Source organism: Coenobita brevimanus, chromosome 58 (assembly GCF_032717465.1).
Source record: "Coenobita brevimanus isolate Jiangsu-jjx chromosome 58, ASM3271746v2, whole genome shotgun sequence".
Classification (NCBI taxonomy): Eukaryota; Metazoa; Arthropoda; class Malacostraca; order Decapoda; family Coenobitidae; genus Coenobita; species Coenobita brevimanus.
In genome coordinates, this window is record NC_137011.1 from 29420856 (window position 1) to 29445827 (window position 24972).

Here is a 24972-nt window from a genome sequence, read left to right on the forward strand (position 1 = left end):
AAAGAGTCTATGTGCATGCTTCTATTTATGTATCTCTGTCTACAGCCAGATGCCTTATCTCATAAGGGGTAAGCACATAAGAATCACCTCCATATCACCCTATCCTCTGCCACCAGGCTGCCCTCTCTCCAGCTCACACCCCCTTTCTCTCATATACCTTTCCACCCTATCCTTCCATCTCATCCTCTGTCTCTGCCTCCCCCTCCCCTTCCCCCCTTCACCTCACTCACATGCACTCTCATCCAAACTTTGCTCTGAGTAGCTACACAATCTATAAAATAATGTAGCTGCCCTTGAGACTATGTAAGTGTTTATTATCTTATTAATGCCCAATCTATCCTTATCTCAATAACATCTGAAGACAACATGAAGAAAAATCAAGATAATGCACTGGCTGTATGAGGAGGTTAACAGGAGATAAGGAGCAATCCACCCTTTTATCAGCTATGATTCTGGGATGATTCCTTTTGGTTGTCTGTCTGTCTACATGTGTATCTACCCATATAACTACCTACCGGTAGCTATTGATCACCACACACTTAATCCCACGTGGGGTGGTCACAAAGGAACGGCCTCCAAGTCAATTTGTCCTCTGCCATCTTCAGGTGGCCAGGAACGGCCTCCAAGTCAATTTGTCCTCTGCCATCTTCAGGTGGCCATATGAGAGAGGACGATATGAAAGAGGGGGATATAAGCTGGAGATACAGCCGCCAGATGGTGGAGGACATGGTGACATGGAAGCAATTAGTTTGTAGCCATCCCTTACAGGATTAAGGTGTCTGTGATTGATGGATAAAGAGACGTTAGTTATGCAGTGTACATTTGTATGAAAAACATAATTACCATACATGAGAATGACATGGTGTACATCTTTTTTACTTAACTTAAAGATGGTAAGTGGTGACAACTATCAACCACTCACTTGATGCTGTACTGCCTAATTGTTCCTGCACTTTTATCAATCTTTTTCTGCATCTGCCCTCCTCTCTTCCTTTTTCTCCTATCCTTCCCACCACATTGTATTACTCTTCTTCCCACTTTGGGGGGCTCTACACTGAGTGACAAGCCTAATAGTTTCCTCTAACTCGGGAAACTATTTACAATGCGGGCTGATAACATATAACCAAACACATCTGTACAGTAATGTGGTGATGTAGACAGTGATGTCCTTGTTAACTGGGTGGAGGGATGCAAATGTGGCATACATCTGGAAACATAACACCCACACTCTTACCCACACCTCACTGTGGCAAGGCGTTGTCTACCAGAACGTAACAACAGTTCACCGCATGGGACAACCCTGCACTGGTGGATGGCTGGCTGCTTGCTTGCATACTCAGTTTACTCACCCAGACAGACCGGCTTACTCAACAACAACAACTTTAACCTGACCTACAACTGACTTCCATCTAGTCTGAATGCTGAGCTGTAACAACAAATTAGTGATAGAATATGATTCTAGTCTCATGAAGAAGTGTTATTGAAAGGATGCAGAACCACAGCATTGTCTTTTTCTGACAATGAGCTATGTGAAATAAGCTATAAAAGAACTATAATCTGGGCCAACTTAAGGTTAAAGGGTATAGGGTCCATGATAAACTGCTATGGAAGAGGTGCTAGAAAGGTCCCTAACCTGATGAGAATGAGATCCAAAAGTGGCCTGATGCCTTTTCATCAGGGTCCCTACAAATTCCCATGCTGAGAGTGAATAATGGGTTATAAGCCTTGCAAAAACTTCCTTAGTTGCAAAGTACTCCGGTAGTTATGGTAACAGCACCCCAGGTTCATCTGATGAAGATCCCAGTAGAATGAAGGCTGAAACTGTCCTTCTTCTGCAGTTCACCACCTTTCTTTCGAAGGACAGGGAGAGGATTCAGGAATATTTATAAAATCAGGCAGCTTTGCTGCCTGATCACATCAGTGTCTCCATGTGAAGGCATCCTAACCCAGCACCAAAAAGTACTGCACTGGTATGGATATAAATTACAACCTAGAACTGAAATCTATTCATTAACTCACCACAACATTGCCAAACCAAATCTCAATACGTTGAGTCCAATTAGACTTAATCATCACATATCAGTATTTTAATTAACTAACCTGAGGGAACTCTGAGTGGGTCCGGTTTGAAGGAAATTTGTGGTGAGTGTTCAGTCAGTTCCTCCTGTGTCTTGTCAGTCCTGAGAGCTGCTTGCTGGATGAGAAAGACCATAAGTGGGAGCGGTAACAGCACTGTGGTGTCAGGATATAGATGCTCCATCACCAGGACTTAATCAACACTGCTTTAAAGAAAATTAACATAAATATTAGTACAGTACAACTCTTCTTGTTCACTACAGGCACTTTTTTTTGTTGTGGTGTTTCATAGCCGGTGGTGAGGTTGGCAGAGCTCTCAGACTGCACATACTGTGGCTTATGTGCTACAGTTCGATATCTAATGGTGACCAAAGGTTTTGCTGTCACGTAAAATGCTACCAGGGGCATAGATTGGTCTCCTAAAAGGTTTTTGATATATAGTGTGTGGGTGCTCGCATCCAGGCGAGAGTGAATGGAGATTTGAGTGATGAGTTTTTCGTAAATGCTGGCGTGCATCAAAGTTCAGTCTTGAGCCCCTTATTATTTGTCATGGTACTTGAAGCTATCTCTGTGACTTCAGAAATGGACTCCCATGGGAGATGTATGCTGATGACTTGGTGTTGACTGCAGAGAATGAAAGGGAGGCAGAGGAAAGATTTAGGTAACGGAGATGGAATGGGGCACCAGGGTTTGAGAGTAAATGCAGTTAAAACAAAAATGAAGGTATCTAGGGCTGATGCTGGTACTGTCAAAGCAGAGGGAATGTGGATGTGCTCAGTTTGCCACAAGGGTGTGAGAAGTACTTCCATCTTCTGCAGTGCTTGTGATATGTGGGTGCATTAGAGATGTACTGATATTTGAGGCAGACTGCAAAATAATGCTGATTTTGTGACTGCAGTGTGTCGGAGAGAGCTTGTAGAGATACTCAGGCATGAAAGTGCTGATTTTGCTGGAGTCTCCCGAGATTGTGGAGGCATTTTGTTATTTGGGAGACATGTTATGTGTTGGAGGTGGGGCTGGAGCCTGCTCTGTGGCTAGGGTAAGGAGTGGTTGGAGGAAGTTCAGGGAGCTGTCGCCTCTCCTAACAATGAGAGGGCCCTCCCTCTGTGCTATGGGATCTTTGTATGTAACATGTGTCAGAAATGTAATGCTGTATTGTACTGAGACCTGGGCAGTAAAGGAAGAGGATATTGGTAGTATCAAACATATAGAAATGACAATGATTAGATGGATGTGTAGTGCATCCTTGAATGCAAAGCCTAGGGGGCTAGAATTATGACTGATGAGTTGAGACGAAGGATGGGACTGGAATTCACTGGTGTTGTGATGAGGAGGGGTACATTGAGATGGTTTGGGCATGTGGAGAGGATGGCAGAGGACAACTGGGTGTGGAAGGTGAGAAGTGTGAACACATGAGGTAGGGTTGAGAGAGGCAGACTGAAAAGGACCTGGGACGAAGTCACAGAATGTGACCTCAGGGATAAGGTACTGAATAGGGAGGCTGCCACAGATCAAGCAGCGTGGAGAACCGATGTTAAGTGACCAAGGACAATGCATGGAAGCATGTCGAAGCCTTTATAAACAATATGAAACAAACAATATGAATGGTACGAATTACAACTGCCTTGTCTCAGGTACATACACTCCAAAGGTGGAAATGGACATGGTGGTTACCATTTACTGTTTAACCTTCTGAACTAATCTCTCTTTACTGTTCATTCTCCTTCTCTTTTATGATCCTGACCTCAGGAAAGTATGACTTACCAGTTTATCATCAATAATCTCTAATAAATTATATCCGTGGCCAAAAAATATTAGTCTACACTTTTTGTGAAACAATCTGACACGACAGACAATGGATAAAGAAAAGTGCCTGATGATTCAACACCATGCCGGTAAACCTGTCTGCAATGCCACATATTACTTGCTTGTGACAGTTCCATGTCAGAATTGACAAATGCATATCCAGATTATTACAGATTTCTTCTCAAGACATCATGAGATGTACTGATTATTTAAGATATAATCGGACCCTCCTACACAATATTTATTTATCATGGGTACAGTAACAATTTTTATTCATCAATTCACGCTGATGATGTACTTCTCCCTATTGCAGACAAATCTATGCAGTTCTAGAGAGACTTTTCAAATAGTAGACAACTTCTTTCTTAAACCCTTAAGTAAGACAGCTCTTTCCAAATCTGTGTAAAACTGTCTGGTTATAGTACTGAAAACTTTATAATATAACAATGGACTGAAGAAATAAGAATCTGATTGTGGGCACTGGCTATGTAACCTGTTTATCTATGATCCAATGGATGACAAAACAGAAGATGTCCAACATCAAACTACACTGTTGACACTAACCTGGCCTAAAATTATCACCTCTTCATCTTGAATGGTAAGCTGCAGCAAAAGATGAATGCTGGAATATGGTGCTAGTCACAAAAGAGTGTCACGGAGAAGCTACAGAGCTGCAACACTACTTATTCTCCCATTATGCTCAAGGAATTAACTGCAAGATAACAAAAACATCCACCATGTTAAGGAGGAAAAACTATAGTAGGCATAGCTGAGATTGTAGTGCATCAAACTCACCATTGTTATGCAAAACTTTTGCCCGTACAGTACCGGGATATTAGATTATAGTCTGATATATCCAGAAATTTCTGATACAGTGAAAACTTATTTCCATTTAACTTTTGCTTTTATTAGACAGGACCTAACTGGAAGTGGTTACAATCCACTCACTTGATGCAGTGTTATTTTCAGGTGATTCGACCCTCAGCGACAAGCTAAATCATTTCCAGCAACCGAAAAAACCATTTACTGTGTGCTGGGTGTTAGCCATACAACCACGCAGACATCTGGTGATCCTGAAGGTTTAGGTGCTCCAATCTGATACAGCCCACAAGGGTTTACATCAAAAGGATGGTTGGGGTCTAATACAGTACTCAGAGACAAACAACTGGACAACCTTCCCTTCTGTGTTGGGGTAGAATGGCCTTGCCCTAGGAACCTATGCTCTGGACAGGAAAATCTCTATATCTAATGTATATATAACTGTCTACCTATCTAGACAATCAGATAGATAGATCTATGATTGATGGATCAAGTATACAAACAACTCTGTCTCTCTCCCTCTCTCGCTCTCACACACCAACCTTGTCTCTCCCTCTCTCGCTCTCACACACCAACCTTGTCAGATAGATCTTGTTGGAGTGCCTGCTTGGCATGGTGAAGGGCCCTGAGTTGACTAACAGCCTCCAATACCACCTTCTCCAAATGGCCTCGGGATCGCTCCACACAACGCACCTCATCTTGTAATGACAGCTGCATCAACCACACAAAATTAGTCAAGGTTTACACAGACAGTCATTACATGGTTACAGATAAACTCATCACTTTGGATGTAGTTACCCCAATATGCAGGCATTCTGACACACACACACACACACACACACACACACACACACACACACACACACACAGTGGTAACGCTCTCGCTTGCCAACTGGTGGACGGGAGTTCGCGCCTCGCTCAGGTTGCGAAATGTTTCACTGACGAAGTGGGCGGTTACTGTCCCCCTTGAGCAAGGGGACAGGTGTGTGCATGTGTGAAGGTCACAGCCTTACCCTTAGATCGGACTATATGAGCTCTCAGCTCTCTTCTGGGAGGGTGAAAGCTGACGATCACGACCATCAAGTGATCCTGACTGACCAGGTGAATTACACACACACACACACACACACACACACACACACACACACAAAATCCCTTTCCCCCCAAAAAAAGAAAATGGAAAACTAAAGAACAATGGTGTTAAAATGAACCAATATCACCAAACTGTATACAAAGTTCCCACAAATGTGCAACAAATAATATGCAGTAGCAATATATCATGACAAGGCAAAAACAAACTGCACCCAAATACATGTACAGTCTATCCTCGTCTAACACGGTTTTCCCTAACATGAAAATGGTCTAACACTGTACAATTTTCCGGAAGCAATATTACTTCTAACATGGCCACTGATGAAGCTAACACATTTTTTTTTTGAACTAGGCAGGAGGTGATGAGATGAATCATAGCAGTGTTGCTTTGCCAACAGGCGTCATCTACCTCCCAGCCAAGCACACTTCAGCATTCTCGCTTTTGAACCATCCAGCCAATCAGGACACTCCCTGCTCCTGGCTGCCTCCCCACTCTGCCTGCTGAGAAGTGTTATAAGTGCTACTGACTTTAAAGAATTTTAACCAGTGTTCTCCTCTCTTCCTCCTCTCCAGCATAGTGTGTCTCCTCTTATCCTCCCATAAAGTAAATAAAATGTGCCTTTTAAATGTAATAATACTCATTTATAATTTTTTGAACCATATTAATGCTTTCTAGGAGGTTAAAATTGGGGGTATAAAACTTTTTCGCACCACAAGGGGAGAAAAAGTGGACTTTGGGTAGGAGTGCAGAAGGAAATAGGGGGTTTCATGAGTCCCTGTAACATGAAATTTCTCTAACACGGCAGGGGTGCAAAAGCAATTAACCACGTTAGACGAGGGCAGACTGTATGTGCATACAGAAGCTGCATCCAAAATGATGTGTTTACTCTCTACAATCATACAACATTATTACCACAGATGACAAAGAGCGCAAATAATTACACAAGACAAGATGCAGGAATATGACAGGTTTAGAAAGGGCTGGGGTGTAAAAATTAGGTTTAAAGGCACCCCTTGTTACATAATTGGGCTGCATTTGAGAAAATTCAAATACATATCAATATACTGTATCTTAAATTGAAAGAAATATAACATGGGTTCAAAGGAAATACATCAGGCATCCAGCCAAGCTTACGACTGTGTCTTGACTTAACCCTAGTAAAATACAAACCCAGCATACTAAAATCCATAACTATGTCAAACTAGAATGCACTTAGAGTCAATATAATTTATGATTTATAGACAAACCTCCATCAAATGATGATGGTGGAGGTAAATAATTCTAGTCTTAGTCTACCTTGTTACAAAATCTTTAAGAAGGTATACCTTTGGTGATGCCAATAAGTTTATGATTTATTCCTGCATCAAGATCCACATCTATCTCAAAATCTCATCAGCTCTTCACTGACCCAATGCCAACCTATCCGCAAGCTTTCACTGAAATCTGGTTACAACTTTCTGAGATATCTTGTGCACAAACAGATGCACAAACAGAAATGGGTATACTCATAACCTCCTCAAACTTCACTGGCAGAGGTACTCATACTACTGTATGCACACACACACTCCAAGTGATCACCTGTTGGAGGACTGAGTGCTTTTATATTTATTGTTCACAAACACCACTCAGTTTCTGCCACTCTACAGTATAGCTCGAAAAATATTGACTAGTTTAGGACTGTGATACGCAGGCAATACTAAGGACAATTATGATTCACTGACTCCATTCTTCTTCATTTAAGCAACACTCGCAGCCTTTCTTCTAACTTTCTCTCTGCCAAGCACCACCTCCCCTCCTCCAAGCCTCACCTTCTCTTCCTAACTGAGACTCGGCTGTTTGAGCTAACTAATTGCACATCTTTCTCTGTATCCTCCTACTTTCTCTACACTCATTTCAAAGCCAAAGATGGCTGTTGTGCATGTGTACACATGCTCTCGTGTTCCTGAACTTGAGTCTTCTGATTTCTCGACTCTCTGGCTTCAGCATTCCTGTCATTGTCTGACTAAATATATCTGTGCTGTTGATTATCCTCTAATTCTACTATAAAAAATTCTTCGACTTTCTTATTTCTACAATGGAACACATCCTATCCATTTCCCCTTTCTCTGAAATCTCCATTCTAGGAGATTTAAATGTTCACCATCACTTTTGGTTCTCCTCTCCTTTCGCTACTCCACCTGGTGAACATGCCTAAATCTTTTCTATCCTTAATGACCTAGACCAGCTTGTACTGCAACCTACCCATATCCCTGAATGCCTTGTAGAGAGTTCCAACATACCTAACCTCTTCCTTCCGACTAATCCTACTGCTTACACTGTTAATCTTTCCTCTCCACTGGGCTCCTCCGACCACAACCTTAACGCCTTAACCTGTCCTATAGCTCCAGTATGGCCTGTGGACACTCCAAAGAAACATCAATTGTGGCACTTTGGAGCTGCTGATTGGGACACCCTCAGAGAATACTCCTTTGATATTCCCTGGAATGATTTTTGTTTCCATGGCCAGGAGCCATCTGAGTGTTCAATGCGCATTACAGAGGTTATTCTCTTGGGCATGGAAGCATACATTCCTTTCTCATATCCTCTGACTAATGCAAATAAACCCTGGTTTAATCACGCTTGTTCTAATGCTGTCCACAACAAGAAGGCGGCCTACAAAAGGTACTAGAGCCAACCCACCCTTGAATCTCACCCTTTTTATGTTTCTGCCCCAAATCATGCTAAGTCTGTTCTTAGCTCTGCTAAAAATAAATTCATCCATACTAAATGCTCTGAAATCTCCAACTCGAATTCTTACTGTTCCTTCTGGGACCTTGCTAAAAACCTTTCCAACAACTTTACCTCATCATCCTCACCCCCTCTTTTCCACTCTGATGGCTCTGTACCTATATCTGCTACTGATAAAGCAGATCTCTTCGCTCAGACTTTCTCCTCCAATTCCACCTTAGACAATTCTGGTGCTGTTCCTCCATCACTTCCCCCCCTCTGACTTCCTCATGTCTGACATTAAAATTTCTTCAACTGATGTATTTTCTGCCATCATTGGCCTCAATACTAACAAGGCATATGGGCCTGATGGGGTCCCTCCTGCTGTCCTCAAAAACTGTGCTTCTGTGCTTACACCCTACTTAGGTAAACTCTTTTGCCTTTGTCTAAGTTTGCTCTCATTCAGCCTGTCCCAAAGAAAGGTGACCATTCTCAATCCTCTATCGTCCAATTACTTTAACATCCTGTATCTCAAAAGTTTTTGAGTCTATTCTTAACAAAAAAAAATGTTAAAGCATCTTTCTTATCACAACCTTCTTTCTGATTGTCAGTACTGGTTCCGTCAGGGACACTTCACTGACAATCTTGTTACCTAACTTTCAGACTCCGAATCAAATCTCCTTTCGGGACTTTGGCAAAAGCTTTGCCATTGTCTTGACATCTCAAAGATTTTCAATCATGTCTGGAATAAATTTTTAATTTCCAAACTGCTCTCTTACAGTTTCTACCCTCCTATCTGTGCCTTCATCTCTAGCTTTCTTTCTGGTCATTCTATGGCTGCTGTTGTAGACAGCCAATGTTTTTCTCCTAGATCTATAAATAGCAGTGTTCCTCAGGGCTCTGTCCTATCACCAACTCTCTTCCTTTCACTCATCAATGACCTTCTAAGCTGTACATCTAATTCTATCCACTTATAAGCTGATGATTCCACTCCTCACCTTTCCATTCACTTCCTGCAGTGTCCATCTCTACAGTACTTCAACAAACAAGGGGCGAGGATGTGCAACACCTAAAATCTGACTTGGCTCGTATCTCTTACTAGGGTAAAAGTAATCTTGTTGTTTTTAATGCATCAAAAATTCAGCTCTTACACCTATCAACTCGTCAAAATCTTCCAAAAGAGTACCCACTAATATTTAATAATATCCAGCCCAATCCTGCATCATCTTTAAACATACTTGGGGTGTCATTCTCTCGGGATTTATCCTGGAAAGATCATATTACATCTATTGTAAAATCTGCTTCCATGAGATTAGGTGTGCTAAGCCGACTCCATACTTTCTTTACCCCTGCACAGTTGATGTCTTTATACACGGGTTTTATTCATCCCTGTAGATGCCAACATATGATGAAGCTGTGCACCCTGCATGGAACTAAGCAGCTGAGGCATCCACCCAAGCCAAACCTCCTCATATATCCCTGCATCTCCCCATGGGGGATGACCTTGGTCCAACCCTGGCAAAGTGCTGTCTACCACAATGTGGTCCCAGTCCCTGCACAGCATATGTACTGTACTATACTTGTAGGACAGCCCCACAGAAACAGCTGCTTACCTGTGGTCAATGGGCTTGCTTGGACAGACAAACTGGAGTTAGGCAAAACCATCAACAACAACAACAACTCATTAGTGAAAGGAATCAACTGCCAATGATCAGCTGGAAAATGTTAATTTACATCCCATCTGGCCAGCTTATGCTACTGTCTTCTTGGTTTTAAGAGTACTGCAGTTTGTTTCACCATTATGCTTTCTATTAGTCTTTATTTACCTCCGCTATATCCTTAACAAGGTCTCCCTCCCTCCGCCGTTCCCTAAGAGTTAGGCACTGAAGGGCCGTGTTGAGTGGAGGGACACGTGCTTCTGTTTCCCTTTCTGCCACCTCCTTTGCTGCCTCCAGCTTCCCTATTTCATCCAAAACCTGGGTAAAGAGGAATTCTGTAAGGAGTATTAGTAGTAGGAGTAGTAAGTATACACATATGATCATACAACACCTCTGTAGTCATTTCTCAACGTTCATGTCACTAACAAAACTAAACATCTGCCTTGCTCCATGCACATAAACAGTCAAAACTTCTTCCTCAGTTTTGTCACCTTTCCTACATCCATCCATCCTCCAATCCTACATTGCCCCATGAGGAGCATAGGAGCCCGGGGCTTGGCAGTTGGTCCCGACATTTAAGATGAGAGTGATACCATGGCATATTTACAAATGAAATTCCTTGTGTATATAAATACATTTTGAAAAGCACTCTTCCATGCCTATAGGAGTCAGCCTTGTTAACAGCATGGTTGCACATTTCTTCTCCTAATATAGGTCTAAATGCTTCAGCCAAGATTCACCTCAGTTTTCCCCAAGTACACCAATACAGCATAATGGAATTTCCATAATAATACATGGATGTGAAACTTGGACTTTGTTGGCAGGACATGAGCCAAGAGTAGGAGGAGTGGAAATTAGTTACTCGAAACGAGTCATGTGTAGGCAGACAAATAAGGAAATTCAGGAGTGTTGTGGTACTGATGTGTGTATGATGGAAAGTGTTTAGGAAGTATTCTGAGACAATCTGGCTGTAGAGAGAAAGGATGGTAAAAGACTGACTAGGGGAGTGTATATGAGTGAAATGGTGGGAGAGAATGGGAGGGAGAGACCCAGGATGAGGTGGACAGATGGTGTGGAGAAGTACATAAATGAGCGTGACATTAGATGGAGAGAGGGCTGCCTGATGGCCAAGGACAGGGTGACTTGAAGGCATTTTGTTCATGGCAAGCTCACTAGAATTAAGGCACCTTGCTACAGATGGACAGACAGACCGACACACCAAAACAACCATTACATCATTTTGCTAGACCTTTATCAGCTGTTCGTACCGAGTCAATCACTACAAATACGTAAATCCTTTGGTAGGTTTTCATCATTATCATCATTATCATTCAGACCTCTTTTCCCACCTAAGGATGGAGTAAGGCAAAGTTCAGGGAGCAAAAAATAAATACAAAGACCATTGCTAGTGTATAACGGACTACCTTTTGTGGAAAGCCAGATCCGACAAAGGTAATAGTCCATGACATCCAAGGGCCCCCGCCTGAGGTGGGATTTCAAGCATGTGTTTGAAGATAAATGATTACAATAACATATCCTAGTACTGTAATGAAATTGTAAACTACATTCAATCCTCGTAAATTGCGTGTTTATAAATCACGGATTCGTAAATCACAGCTAAGTGGCTGTCAGACTGCCGGCACCCTTAAATCACTGTTAAGTCACAAAAATCGCGTACCTAGGCACCGAAGTGGGCCTTTTCCGAGGAGAATCGTAAACTGCGGCATTCAATTTGAAAATCGCGACCCAACAAACAATCACCACCCGTCCCTGACGGCAAGTGTGCATACTAATGCCGCCACGTTGTTGTTGTTCTTCCCGCCAGTCCGCACACTACAGACCATCGCCGTGTAGTATGAGAGCTACCTGCCTTTTTTTGTGCAACTTCCCCCCCGCCTCCTACCTTCCATGGCCCCTCCCAAACCCCCGATGAAGCGCTCTAAGCAGTATGGCATCAAGAAGCAGCCACCATTGTCGTACAGTCAACGTTTGGAGCTCATTTGTCATGTTGAGAGGGGAGCACCCCCACCTCATGCTGAAAGGTTCTAAGTTCATCCCAACACCACCCCACTCCATTCACTTAAGCAATAGGATTAAGGTGAGATCCCTTAACACTGCTTATTTCTATTAAATACATGCACTGAATATTCCTAAATTTGTATGTTTGTGCTTGATGGTGCCTAGATAGGTGTAGGTAGGGTGCTGTGGGGGGTGGTTGGCCAAAGTCCAGACCCAAAATCATTTTTCACATGAGTTATTATTTATAAACCATGGAATTTGTAAATCGTGGCAGCGGTCCAGACCCAAATTGCCGCGATTTATGAGGATTGAGTGTATACCCAGTTTACACTAACTTGGCTCATAATTTCACCCTTTTGCCGCTTATTTCACATCCTTGTCACAGCACTCCTTCATGATTTGTACAGTATTACTAGAGTCTGTTATTACAACTCAATAATCATAATGGTAAAAGGGCAATTTCAAACCAGGCTGGAGTAAAATGAGCAGGAAACTCACATACTGCAATTCATCTATCTATCTGTCTATTGCCTGATGCCTTAATCCCTTACGGGGTGGCCACAAACAAATCTCTTCCACGTCACCCTGTCCCCCACCATTCCACTGCCCTGCTCCCAATTCACACCCCCCTTTCTCATATACCTCTCCACTCCATCCCTCCATCTCATCCTTGGCCTCTCCCTATCTCACCCTCCACCTCACTCACATACACTCTCCTTGTCAGTCTCTCACTCTCCATCCTCTCCACATGGCCAAACCACCTCAGTGTGTTTCTCCTAACACTTCCTATCACATCCACATCCACACCACAGTGCTCCTTCACTTCCTCATTTGTCAGTCTGTCTCTCCATGTGACTCTGCATGCTCCTCTCAAATAACTCATTTCCACTGCTCTCACTCTTGACCTGTGTCCTTCCAACAATGTCCAAGCTTCACTTCCATACGTTAGAGTTGGTATCACAATACTGTCATGTAGTAACTTTCTCACTTCCATACTCACTTCCATGTTTCTTATCACTCCTTTCAAGGAACCAGCAACCTTTCTTCCCTGCTGCACCCTTTCAAGCACTTCACCCTCCAAACTTCCATCCTTTCTCATCACACTATCCAAGTACTTAAACATACTCACATTTTCCATTGCCTCACCATCCAACCTCACTGTACATTCACTGACTTCACCTCTCTCGAAGACCATAACTTTACTCTTCCCTACATTCACCTTTTGATTCCGTTTCTTACACACTCTCCCAAACTCATCCACCAAGCCTTGCAGCTCCCCTTCATCTTCACTTAACAACACAGCATCATCTGCAAACAACGGTACAAGGAGTTTCCAAACACTGCCCTCTCTCACTGGGGCCACTCCAACATCCACTGCCCTACCTTGTACCTCTTTTATTACCCCATCCATATACTGTACAGACTGATCAACCATGGAGACAAGACATATCCCTGTTTCAACCCAACCTTCAAATAGAAAAATTCACTCAGTTCACTATCCACACGCACTGCAGCCTTAGCACCCTCATACATACTCTTCACAGCATTCAACAACTTCCCATCCACTCCATATATTCTTAATACTTTCCTCAATCCTTGTCTATCCACCCTATCATTTGCTTTGTAAAATCCATGAAGGCTCCATACAACTTCTTTCCCTTCTCTAGAAACTTTTCCACTAAAGATCTAAGAATGAATATCTGATCTACACAAACTCTTCTCTTCCTAAAGCCTCCCTGTTCTTCTCCAACTAATTCCTCTGTCAACAAGTATCCTACCATATACTTTTCCTATTACACTAAGAAGAAAATGCCCCTATGATTACCACACACTTCTTTTTCCCCTTTCCCTTTGCACAGGGGAATAATTATACCTGACTTCCAATCTTCAAGGACTCTACTTTCCTCCCAAGCCAATCTGCACATCTTCCACATCCATTCTAATACTATCTCTCCCCCATGCTTCAGCATTTCACCACACACTCCATCAATTCCTAGGGCTTTCCCCATTTAGACTTTCTTCAATGCTTCTACAACTTCCATCTTACCAATTTCTTCCTGTCTTCTCACCTCCCTCCTTCTCCCAGCCATTCCCCAGCCACTTATACTCACATTACTTTCATCTATGTTCAATAATTCATTAAAATGTTCTCTCCATCTGCTCACTTTTTCTCCCTTCTCAACTAGTAATCTACCGTTTTTAATCTTTCACTCCCCTACTGACTTCATTGCCACCCTGTCTGACTCTCTTACCTCTTTCCAGAATATTTTCATACAATCCCTCCACTTGACACTCAAATTCCTTCCAAATTCCTCATCCACTCTCTTCTTACTCTCTCTTACTAATCTTTTCACCTCTCTCTTCCTTTCTACATATAACTCTCTCTTCCATCTCTCAACTTCTTCCACGCCCCTATTTCTCATCCATTCATTATATGCTTTTTTCTTCTGTGTCACAGCCTCTCTCACCTCTTCATTCCATTATGCTGTTCCCTACACCCCCTTTCGTCTTCTCTTCACCCCACACACCACCTCACATGCTGAACATATTTATTCTGTGAATGTCCACACCTTCCACGTCCCCCATCTGCTGCAATTCATATTTACCCAATCATTCCTCCACTTCTCTCTTATATTCTGCCTTCTTCTCATCCTCTTGTGACCTTTCCACTCTCCTTGCATCTACTCCTTCCTCGCATCCTTCCCTTCTTCTATTGTTCGGTGTGGCCGGCGAAAGCATGATGGCCTTAGTAGCATTTGTTAAACCTGATATCCACTATTCCAGGGCCTATTATAGTAAGGGTCTACTGTAAATATATTAATTAATTTATAAATACATGAACAAAAATGATAAAAGGAGAAACTAACCAAAAGACTATCCAGTTGGAGGGACCCACTCTCACTCACCATTTATGTTCCCAGAAGAATCCTGACTCCATCCCACAGCCATAAACATCCACAAGTTTGCATTTTCCATCAATCCAGAAATTCTAACTAACCTGTGTTAGTGAGCGTTGAAGGTCCTGTGTTACTCGTTCCACCTCATAGTGTCGATCGTGGAGGCGTGTGGTGCTGTCATTCCCATCCCACCACGTCTTGTTGCTAGTCTGGGTTGAAAATAATTATGATACAATTTTTCATTAAATGATTACTCGCAGAACACTTAAGAGAAGGCAATAATGGCGTTACGAATGTCATTTGCTATGTATAAAGCACAGTACCAAACAAGTACAGTAATCACTCTAATATCCGGACGCCCAATAACCGAACATCCCCACTACCCGGACATAATCGTCCTGGGATCCAACATTCCCAAAATGGTCCGAAAACCCAAAAAAATAAAAAATAAAAAAAAAATTTTCCCGTCCGTAATTTGAACTTACCGCACGCGCCGCGGAAGAGCATTGTTTTGGCGCGTCATTCCTCCGATGTCCGATAGAGCGCCGCTGCATCCTCTCCACTTCCCGCCTGTCTCTCACCGCTAGTGCACGCTCGTCGTAATGGCTGTCCACGTGATCGCTTTTGTGGTGGTGGCCTGCCTGCCGCAGGGCCTCCTGCTGCTCTCGGGCCTCCTCTTAGTGTGTGTGATGATGGCCCCGCCACCTGAGAAAAGGAAGAGAGTGGTGTTGACTCTGGAGAAGAGGGAGATATTGGAGAAAGTGGATGCAGGTTGGTCTTCTTCCCGCATTCTTCGCGAGTTCAACCTGGCCCGGTCTACTTTGTTCGATATCAAGAGGTCCCGAGACAAACTCATGCAGTACAAGGCTGACTTCTCGTCGAGAAGCAAACGCAGTGTGGAAAGGAAGGTTATGTTTACCCCCAAGTTTGCAGGCGACTAAAAGGGTTGGCGGAGGGTTAGTGCCCCTCCCCGGAAAACAACTAACTAAAAAAACAAACAATAAGCCTCGGACAAGGACTGACCAAATGATGACGACCAAGGACCGGACAAAGGACATTGTAATTGGAACCTGGAATGTAAGGGGAGCGAATGATGAGGTGAAAGAGAGAGAGATTGTCCAGATGCTTGAGGATGCGAAAGTGGATGTATGTGGCATAACTGAAACAAAATGGAGAGGAGAAAGTGTGAGAGAATGGGAGTATGGATGGGGTATATGTGCAGGAGTAGGTGAGAATGAGAGGGCAAAGGAAGGAGTATGTATAGTTGTGAGTAAAAGATGGAAGAGGAGCATAAGACAGTATGGATCAGTTGGGTCAAGGATTGTGTGGGTAAAGTTGAAAGTTGGAATACAAATGTGGGCGATTGTGTGTGTGTATGCGCCAACGCAAGATCGTGCTAGAAGAGTGAGAGAAGAGTTCTGGACAAATGTAGAAGTGTGCATGGAAAAGTTTGGAAGGAATGAGAGAGTGTTTTTGATTAGTGATATGAATGGTAAAGTTGGGAATGCGAAGGTGGATGGAATAGTTGGTGAGTGGGGTGTGCCTGCTGAGATAGATGAGAATGGGAGTGCGTTAGTGGACATTTGTGCTGGGAGGGGGTTGGTGATAGCCAATACCCTCTTCAGGCATAAAATGATTCACAGGTATACATGGCGAGTGATGAGAAGGGTGGGTGGTGAACTGAATGAAAGGAAGGCAATGATTGATTATGTGTGTGTGGATGAAAGGATGCGAAGATGTGTAATGGATGCAAGAGTGTATAGAGGTTGGGGGAGTGGACTTTCTGACCACTACTTGGTGATGGCCAGAATTAAAGTACAAGAAAGTTGGAGGAATAGAAGAAGGGAAAGACGAGAGGAAGGAGTAGTTGCAAGGAGAGTGGAAAGGCTACTGGAGGATGAGAAAAAGGCAGAGTATAAGAGAGAAGTGGAGGAACGATTGGGCAAATATGAATTGGAGCAGATGGGAGACGTGGAAGGTGTGTGTAGAATATTTACAGAAGAAATATGTGCAGCATGTGATGTGGTGTGTGGAAGGAAGAGAAGACGGAGGGGGGTGCTAGGAACAGCGTGGTGGACTGAAGAGGTGAAACAGGCTGTGGCACAAAAGAAGAAATCATACAATGAATGGATGAGAAATAGGGGCGTGGAAGAGGTTGAGAGGCGGAAGAGAGAGTTATATGTAGAAAGGAAGAGAGAGGTGAAAAGATTAGTAAGAGAGAGTAAGAAGAGAGTGGATGAGGAATTTGGAAGAAATCTGAGTGTAAAGTGGAGGGACTGAAAGAAAATGTTCTGGAGAGAGGTGAAAAGAGTAAGACAGGGTGGAAGTGAAGTTAGCAGGGGAGTGAAAGATAAAAATGGTAGATTACTAGTGGAGAAGGGAGAAAAAGTGAGCAGATGGAGAGAACACTTTAAGGAATTGTTGAACGTAGAGGATGGAAGTAATGCGAGTATAAGTGGCTGGGGAATGGCTGGGAGAAGGAGGGAGGTGAGAAGACAGGAAGAAATCAGTAGGATAGAAGTTGTGGAAGCAATGAAGAAAGTTAAATCGGGGAAAGCCCCAGGAATTGATGGAGTGTGTGGTGAAATGCTGAAGCATGGGGGAGAGATAGTAGTAGAATGGATGTGGAAGATGTGCAGATTGGCCTGGGAGGAAGGTAGAGTCCCGGAGGATTGGAAGTCAGGTATAATTATTCCCTTGTACAAAGGAAAAAGGGAAAAAGAAGTGTGTGGTAACCATAGGGGCATTTGTCTTCTTAGTATAATAGGAAAAGTGTATGGTAGGATACTTATAGACAGAGTTAGAGAAAGAACAGAGAAATTAGTTGGAGAAGAACAGAGAGGCTTTAGGAAGGGAAGAGGTTGTGTAGATCAGATATTCATTCTCAGATCTTTAGTGGAAAAGTTTCAAGAGAAGGGAAAGAAGTTGTATGCGGCATTCATGGATTTGGAGAAAGCATATGACATGGTGGATAGACAAGGATTGTGGAAAGTGTTAAGAATATATGGAGTAGATGGAAAGTTGTTGAATGCTGTGAAGAGTATGTACGATGGTGCGAAGGCTGCAGTGCGTGTGGATGGTGATCTAAGTGAATTTTTCTCTTTGAAGGTTGGGTTGAAACAGGGATGTGTCATGTCTCCATGGTTGTTCAATCTGTACATGGATGGGGTAATAATAGAGGTACAAGGTAGGGTAGTGGATGTTGGAGTGGCCATGGTGAGAGAGGATAGTGTTTGGAAACTCCCTGTACTGTTGTTTGCAGATGATACTGTGTTGTTGAGTGAAGACGAAGGGGAGCTGCAAGGCTTGGTGGATGAGTTTGGGAGAGTGTGTAAGAAACGGAATCTAAAGGTGAATGTAGGGAAGAGTAAAGTGATGGTCTTTGAGAGAGGTGAAGTCAGTGAATGTACAGCGAGGTTGGATGGTGAGGAATTGGAAAGTGTGAGTACGTTTAAGTACTTGGGTAGTGTGATGAGTAAGGATGGAGGTTTGGAGGGTGAAGTGCTTGAAAGGGTACAGCAGGGAAGAAAGGTTGCTGGTTCCTTGAAAGCAGTGATAAGAAACAGGGAAGTGAGCATGGAAGTGAAAAAGTTACTACATGACAGTATTGTGATACCAACTCTAACGTACGGAAGTGAAGCTTGGACGTTGTTGGAAGGACACAAGTCAAGAGTGAGAGCAGTGGAAATGAGTTATTTAAGAGGAGCCTGTGGAGTCACATGGAGAGACAGGCTGACGAACGAGGATATAAAGGAGCGTTGTGGTGTTGATGTGGATGTTATAGGAAGCGTTATGAGGAACACACTGAGGTGGTTTGGCCATGTGGAGAGGATGGAGGGTGAAAGACTGACGAAGAGAGTGTATGTGAGTGAGGTGGAGGGGGAAAGAGGGAGGGGGAGGCCGAGGATGAGATGGAGGGATGGGGTGGAGAGGTATATGAGAGAGGGGGGTGTGAGCTGGGAGCAGGGGAGTGAAATGGCGGGGGACAGGGCGACTTGGAGGCGATTTGTTTGTGGCCACCCCAAACGGGATTGAGGCGTCTGGCAATAGATAGATAGATAGATAGACCAATCCACGTTGATTTGGTATCGACAACAACGTGCTGCTGGTGTGATGGTACGTGGAACGGAGCTGAAGGCTGCTGCTGAGAAGTTCGCCAGGCTTCACGACGCCCTAGACTTCAAGGCATCCGAGGGTTGGCTCTTCGCGTTCAAGTTGCGACATGGCCTTACTAACCGTAAAGCACATGGCGAAGCATTGGACACTAACGAGGATGGAGTTGACGAGTTTCAGCACAAGGTGAAAGGCTTGATCGACAGGGAGGGCCTAACTCTCGGTCAAGTCTACAACGCTGACGAAACTGGCCTATTCTATCACTCGCTGCCAACGAACACTCTAGCCGAGGAGACGGAGAAGCGTGTACCTGGCCACAAGCTTTCCAAGGAACGGATAGCTGCTTTGTGTTGTGCCATTGCTAACGGCATGCACTGGCTTAAGCCCGTTGTTGTTGGCCGTGCAAAGCAGCCTCGGTGCCTTCGTGGGGTGCTGGATGTCCTTCCTGTCATCTGGTACCATTCTTTGAAAGCATGGTTCACAGCTGTGATCTTCAAAGACTGGTCTCACCGTCACTTCGTCAAGGAGGTCATCCATTACCAGACGAAGACACTGGGAATCCCGCGCGACCAGGTAAAGGCTCTCCTTCTACTCGACAATGCACCTGCTCACCTGTGCGACAAGGACTTGGTTGCTGAAAATGGCCGTATTAGGTGCATGTTTCTGCCACCTAATACGACTACTCTCATTCAACCAATGGACCAAGGAGTGATCATGGCAACAAAGCGCCTATACCGTCGGAAGTTCCTGGATGAGGTGATGGTTGTTCTCGAGGACGAGCGCAGGGAGGGACGGGACACACGAGGCAAGCGGACTTTGGAAAACCTTCGCCGCTACAACATCAAGTCTGTGCTGTACAACTGGGCTAGTGCATGGAAGGAAGTCCCTGTGAAAACTCTTGAAAATGGTTGGTCTCGTCTGCTTCTCGGAACGGATGTGGAGTACGATTTTCTAGGGTTTGACGTGGATGACTTCCATGCACGGCTACGTACACACGGCGACGATGTAGATGTGGACGATGTTCGTGAGTGGTTGGATGACGACGAGGGCGATCCTGGGTATCAGACATTGTCTGATATCAAGATCGCGTCTTCGGTTGCAGGTGTCAGTACCGAACTTGAAGATTCCGACGCTGAAGGCGACGATGATGCGGACTCCTCTCAGCAGGACACTACTCCAGCCATCCCCAAGCTGAGCACACTCCGGGAACATCTAGAGTTCGTCCTAGACTACCTGGAACACCCGGACTGCGACAGGGAGATGGGGCCCTTGGGACTCGTGGAGGAGAGGAAGTGCGTGCTTTCAGGCAGCGCATCATCAATCGTCAGAATCGTCGGTCATTGCGTCAATCAACCACTGACAGTTTTTTCAGGCCCGTGACCCCCGCTGTGCCCAGCCCTGGCTCCACTCTGTTGCCTCCCCAAGACAGGCCCTCATGCTCCGAGCCACAGCCCAGCACATCAGCCACGGTGGAGTCACCGCTCAACGTGAGTTTGCGGCTGTCTTCAGAGTCCTCTGCAGTGGGTACGCCATCACCACGACCCAGCGATGCACCCCTAGGTCGCCTGCCAGTGATACTCTCAGACTCTGACAGTGAATAAACAGCAAGAACTTCTCCACTAGACCACACGGGAATTTTGAGTGTTGTGCAGTGAAAAAAACAGTGTGTTGTGTTAAGGATTTAAAGTTGTGAAAGAAAAGACTAGAAAAAAAATGTCACGTAAATAGACTTGTTTGTTTTGGCTTTGGAAAATTAAAAGAAAAATGGGAAAAGTTAAAGTGCAACACTAAGTTACAATGGAGCATTATTTAGACAAAAGTGCACACTGTGAAGAGAATGGACTTCTGTGTGTTATTGACAAAGTTCAGTGCAAGACTTCAGGAACAGTGTACTGCAAGTGCTTCAGGAAATCGTTCTTACTGTCAGAGTCCGAGAGGAGGCGGTTATTCATCGAGGTGGCCAGGGACTTGTTGTAAGTAGCCAGAATGTTTCATACTGTACTTTTTTCCCTACTATACTTACCTCATTTCACTCTTTAATGTCCTTTATTGGTGTGAATAGGATTTTAGTAGCTATGCATGTGCAGTAGGAATGTATTTTTCTGAGTTAGGCTAGGTTAGGGTCCATAAGTACCAGAATGTTTATTAATGTATGAACATACTTCTAAACCCTCATTTTATGTTTCTTTTGCATTTATTTCAGTCATTTATGTGCCTTATTGGTGTGACTTGGGTCTTAAATAGGTGCTATGCATGTCCACAGGGAGTTGTATAGGTGTTTCTCTGAGTTAGGGTCCATAAGTACAAGTCCATAAGCTGGGGCCCAATATCCGGACAAAACCAATAACCGGACCTACCTATGGCTCTATTACATCGGATATTGGAGTGATTACTGTAGAAACTTTTACGTACGTACTCTACTTAACATAATATGGTATTCAGCACACATTTCTTTATGAAAGCAAATTCACAGGGTTCAAATGCCATGAACCACACCACCACTACCTCAGTTTTTTTCTAATATCTAAATCATAACAACACTGTTATTGCACATAACTGGTACCGAACATAGCAGGTGAAAATGGAACTGCATGATAAGAACAACATTGTACCTATGGGATTAATCCTAAATGGTACCAGTTATTCTATATGCAAGCCCACATTTTCTCTTTTGGGACACTTTAGACCCACTAAATACATAAACAGTGTTGTGGTAAGTACCAGAAATTAACACAGGCATGGTTAGATTAACCGAAAATGATAACATGGACACAATAAGGAAGAAGTGCATACAACAGAGAGACCTGAGATGGGTCTGAGGTAAGGGTTCTGAGGCTAGGGATGGAGAGTCAGTGGTCTCCACCATCTGAGATTAACACCTAGAGTAGGGCCTCATCTTTGAATCCATCAAAGCCATCAGAAACTACTGACACTGCACCATCACTCTCAGCAGATACCAGTTCAGGTGCACAATAATTTTTTTTTTTTTTGGCTGAAAAATGCACTATAACGGAAGGAGTGCAGATTTTCATCACACATAGATAATGAAAACTGCTACAGTCAAGGAATCACTGTATATTCCATGCCATCCAACTTGTGCACAGAGCTGCATGTTCTCAGCCACCATCTGAGAATCATGAAGGTCAGTGTGAAATCTAAGAATAAATATGAGCATATTAATCCAGAACCTAGCCTATACCCCCACAAACATTTTTAGGTCCAGAGAGTTTCTTTGTTGTTTTGATATTCTAAGCTGCTAAATGACTAGAAAGATTTGGGCAGACATTCTGATGTTGGTGCAATAACTTTTTATGGCCACTGTTTCAAAATGGCGGATTTCTATTTCCTGAAATCTTAGATCTCGCTGACTACTTTACATAATTACTTCACTTTGGTGTCAAAATATAGGTTTTAAGGGTCAAGGAATTCAATGAAATGGTTTATTTAAGTTTTAAGAAGTCTTATCTTCTAAAAAATCTGCTACAGGATACTTTAAAAATACTGTATACCTTTATATACAGTGATCTTACTTAGTAAATATATAGCAGATCTACAAAGCATGTATAATAGGAAAAATTCATTAAGAATAAACAACATAAACAATACCATCACTCCACTATGTAAACCTGAAAGCATTTCCCCACAACACAAGGTCATTGGTATGTTGTCCTTTCACAGACAGTGATGAAAATTAGCAAATATGATTCTTGGCATAGTATGGTTACATTTTGTATTACAAATAGCATATGATTAAAGAAATTAAATTAGAAACAGAATGCACATCATAATTATTCTCTCATAAACTATGTAAAGCCATAAAAAAAAAAAAAAAAAAAACACACACACACACACAGTCAAGGTAATTTCATCTGACCCCCTGTTCAGTGAATTTTTTTTAGATGTGGCACCTGTGCACTGCTATCTCCTAAAGGGCTGAAATCTTTGGCTATTTAACTGATGGTGAAAATATGTTTTAATTCCCCTTATACTGTACATCCAAATGTATTTTTCTGTAGGCCTATGTAAAATGAGATAAATCAGTCAGGCCTATTTAAAATCCAGTGTTAGTTTGCGTGTCAGTCCTTTATGAGATGGCAATCCGCAGGTGCCACATCTAAAAAAATTCACTGTACTGACAGTCTGATGAAATTAACCTGACTATAGCTACTTTTCCCACTCCTTATTTTGGATTTTTTGCAGTTTTTTTCTGAACATTTACAAAAGTGTGTATGTACACTGAAGAAATGCTTTGTGACACTGACATCTGTCTGTTGAACAAACTTTACAATTGCAAAGTGTTAAAAGCTCTGATGGCAGATAATTCAAGTACTTTCTTGGTCTCACTACATCGTCTATAATTTTCCAACCAAAACTGAATGGATCTTTCTGAGGTGGAATCTTATCCAGTAAACAAACATTCTGTCTAATGAGGTAAGAGGCTTGTAATATATGGCCTGATATTGAGTATGATGTCAGAGAAAGCTCACTTATGATATACCCCATCCGTATTCACTTAAGCGTAGCTCATCAAACGTGTCACAGTTTGAAGGTTTTACAGCCTGAACCAGATACTTCTCAATCCTTCCATCCTCATCATCATATACATGAGATTTTCCAAATTCTAAGAGGTACTTCTTTATTGTCTTTACTGCTGCTGCCTTTGTACCAGTTTTATGCAGTTCATCATTGCCAGTTAGAATATGAGCTTTAATGAGAATTTCTGACATTTCTGAGCCAAGAATCTTGTACAGATGATGAACAGGATAAAATGACAATTTTTACCTGTACCAAAACGTACCCACAATTGATTCATCCCTTCTTTAATCTACTGTCCTACATACCTACGATCCAACACCACAACATCAGTATCATTTGATAGAACTACAACTCTACCGCTACGGTACCACTCGTAACAGTCCAGTCCACATGAGGGATGATTCAAAGATCAGCCTCTTCTGTGTCAACATTCAAATTTTCAGTGACACATTTCCTTTCTTCTGAAACTGAAACTGCGTGCCCAACCTCATCATCTATAATTGTGCCACTTGCAATTATAGGTACTGAACACTCACCAGATATCTCTTCCAATACCTGCAGGCAAGATTTTGTAATTTAAACTTGTTAGAAGTAGATGACCAAATCTTATGGAGCTGAGCTGGAACTGGGGTACCAGTACTGCTTTCTATTAGAGCTAAAGCTATTGTACCACTAACAGACTCTCACCTCAATCATTCACATTCCTTTAATGATCTACTTAAATGGCTGTCAAAGATCACATGTAGCTCGAACAGTACAAACCGATTATGACCATCTTATGACAGCATGAACACGTTCACCAAATGCCTTTACACATGAACCTTTAATCATTCTCACCTGGGACATAAAGTCATTTATAACTGTTGTTTTTAAGAGAGGAATCTGTTTCAAATTTGATTTCTTCTGAGGGGAGCTCTTTTTCAATTTCTGCTACAAGAAGATGTTTTGCTGGTTTTGTAGGTAATTCTCCCTCAAAGAGTTTGTTTGTTGGGAGCAAATTGTGTTCTAAGATTTTGGCAGTTGATTCTCCCCTAGTGGTAGGTGGTGGCGACCATCATCCACTCGCTTGATGTAGTGCTGCTTACTTCTTCCTTAGCCTTTATCATTCTTTTTCTGTGCCTGCCATCCTCTCTTCCTATTTCTCCCATCTTTCCTGTCACTTCTTATTACTTCTCTTTCCTTTACAGGTGGCTTTACACTGAGTGACTAGCCAAATGGTTTCCTGTAAGCCAAGAAACCATTTATAACA

The 24972-nt window shown here is 43.0% G+C and overlaps 1 protein-coding gene across 1 annotated transcript in view; it reads right to left on the bottom strand.

Annotated features, from left to right (window-relative positions):
- LOC145402715 (tektin-2) overlaps window positions 1-24972 on the bottom strand; it is a 57806-nt gene that overhangs the window by 29659 nt on the left and 3175 nt on the right. The window contains exons 3-6 of the mRNA XM_080274684.1: window positions 15176-15283; window positions 10327-10476; window positions 5278-5412; window positions 2101-2194 (exon numbers count right to left, since the gene is read on the bottom strand). Of these exons, the coding sequence (XP_080130810.1) occupies window positions 2101-2194; window positions 5278-5412; window positions 10327-10476; window positions 15176-15283 (487 nt within the window). The remainder of the gene's footprint in view (window positions 1-2100; window positions 2195-5277; window positions 5413-10326; window positions 10477-15175; window positions 15284-24972) is intronic.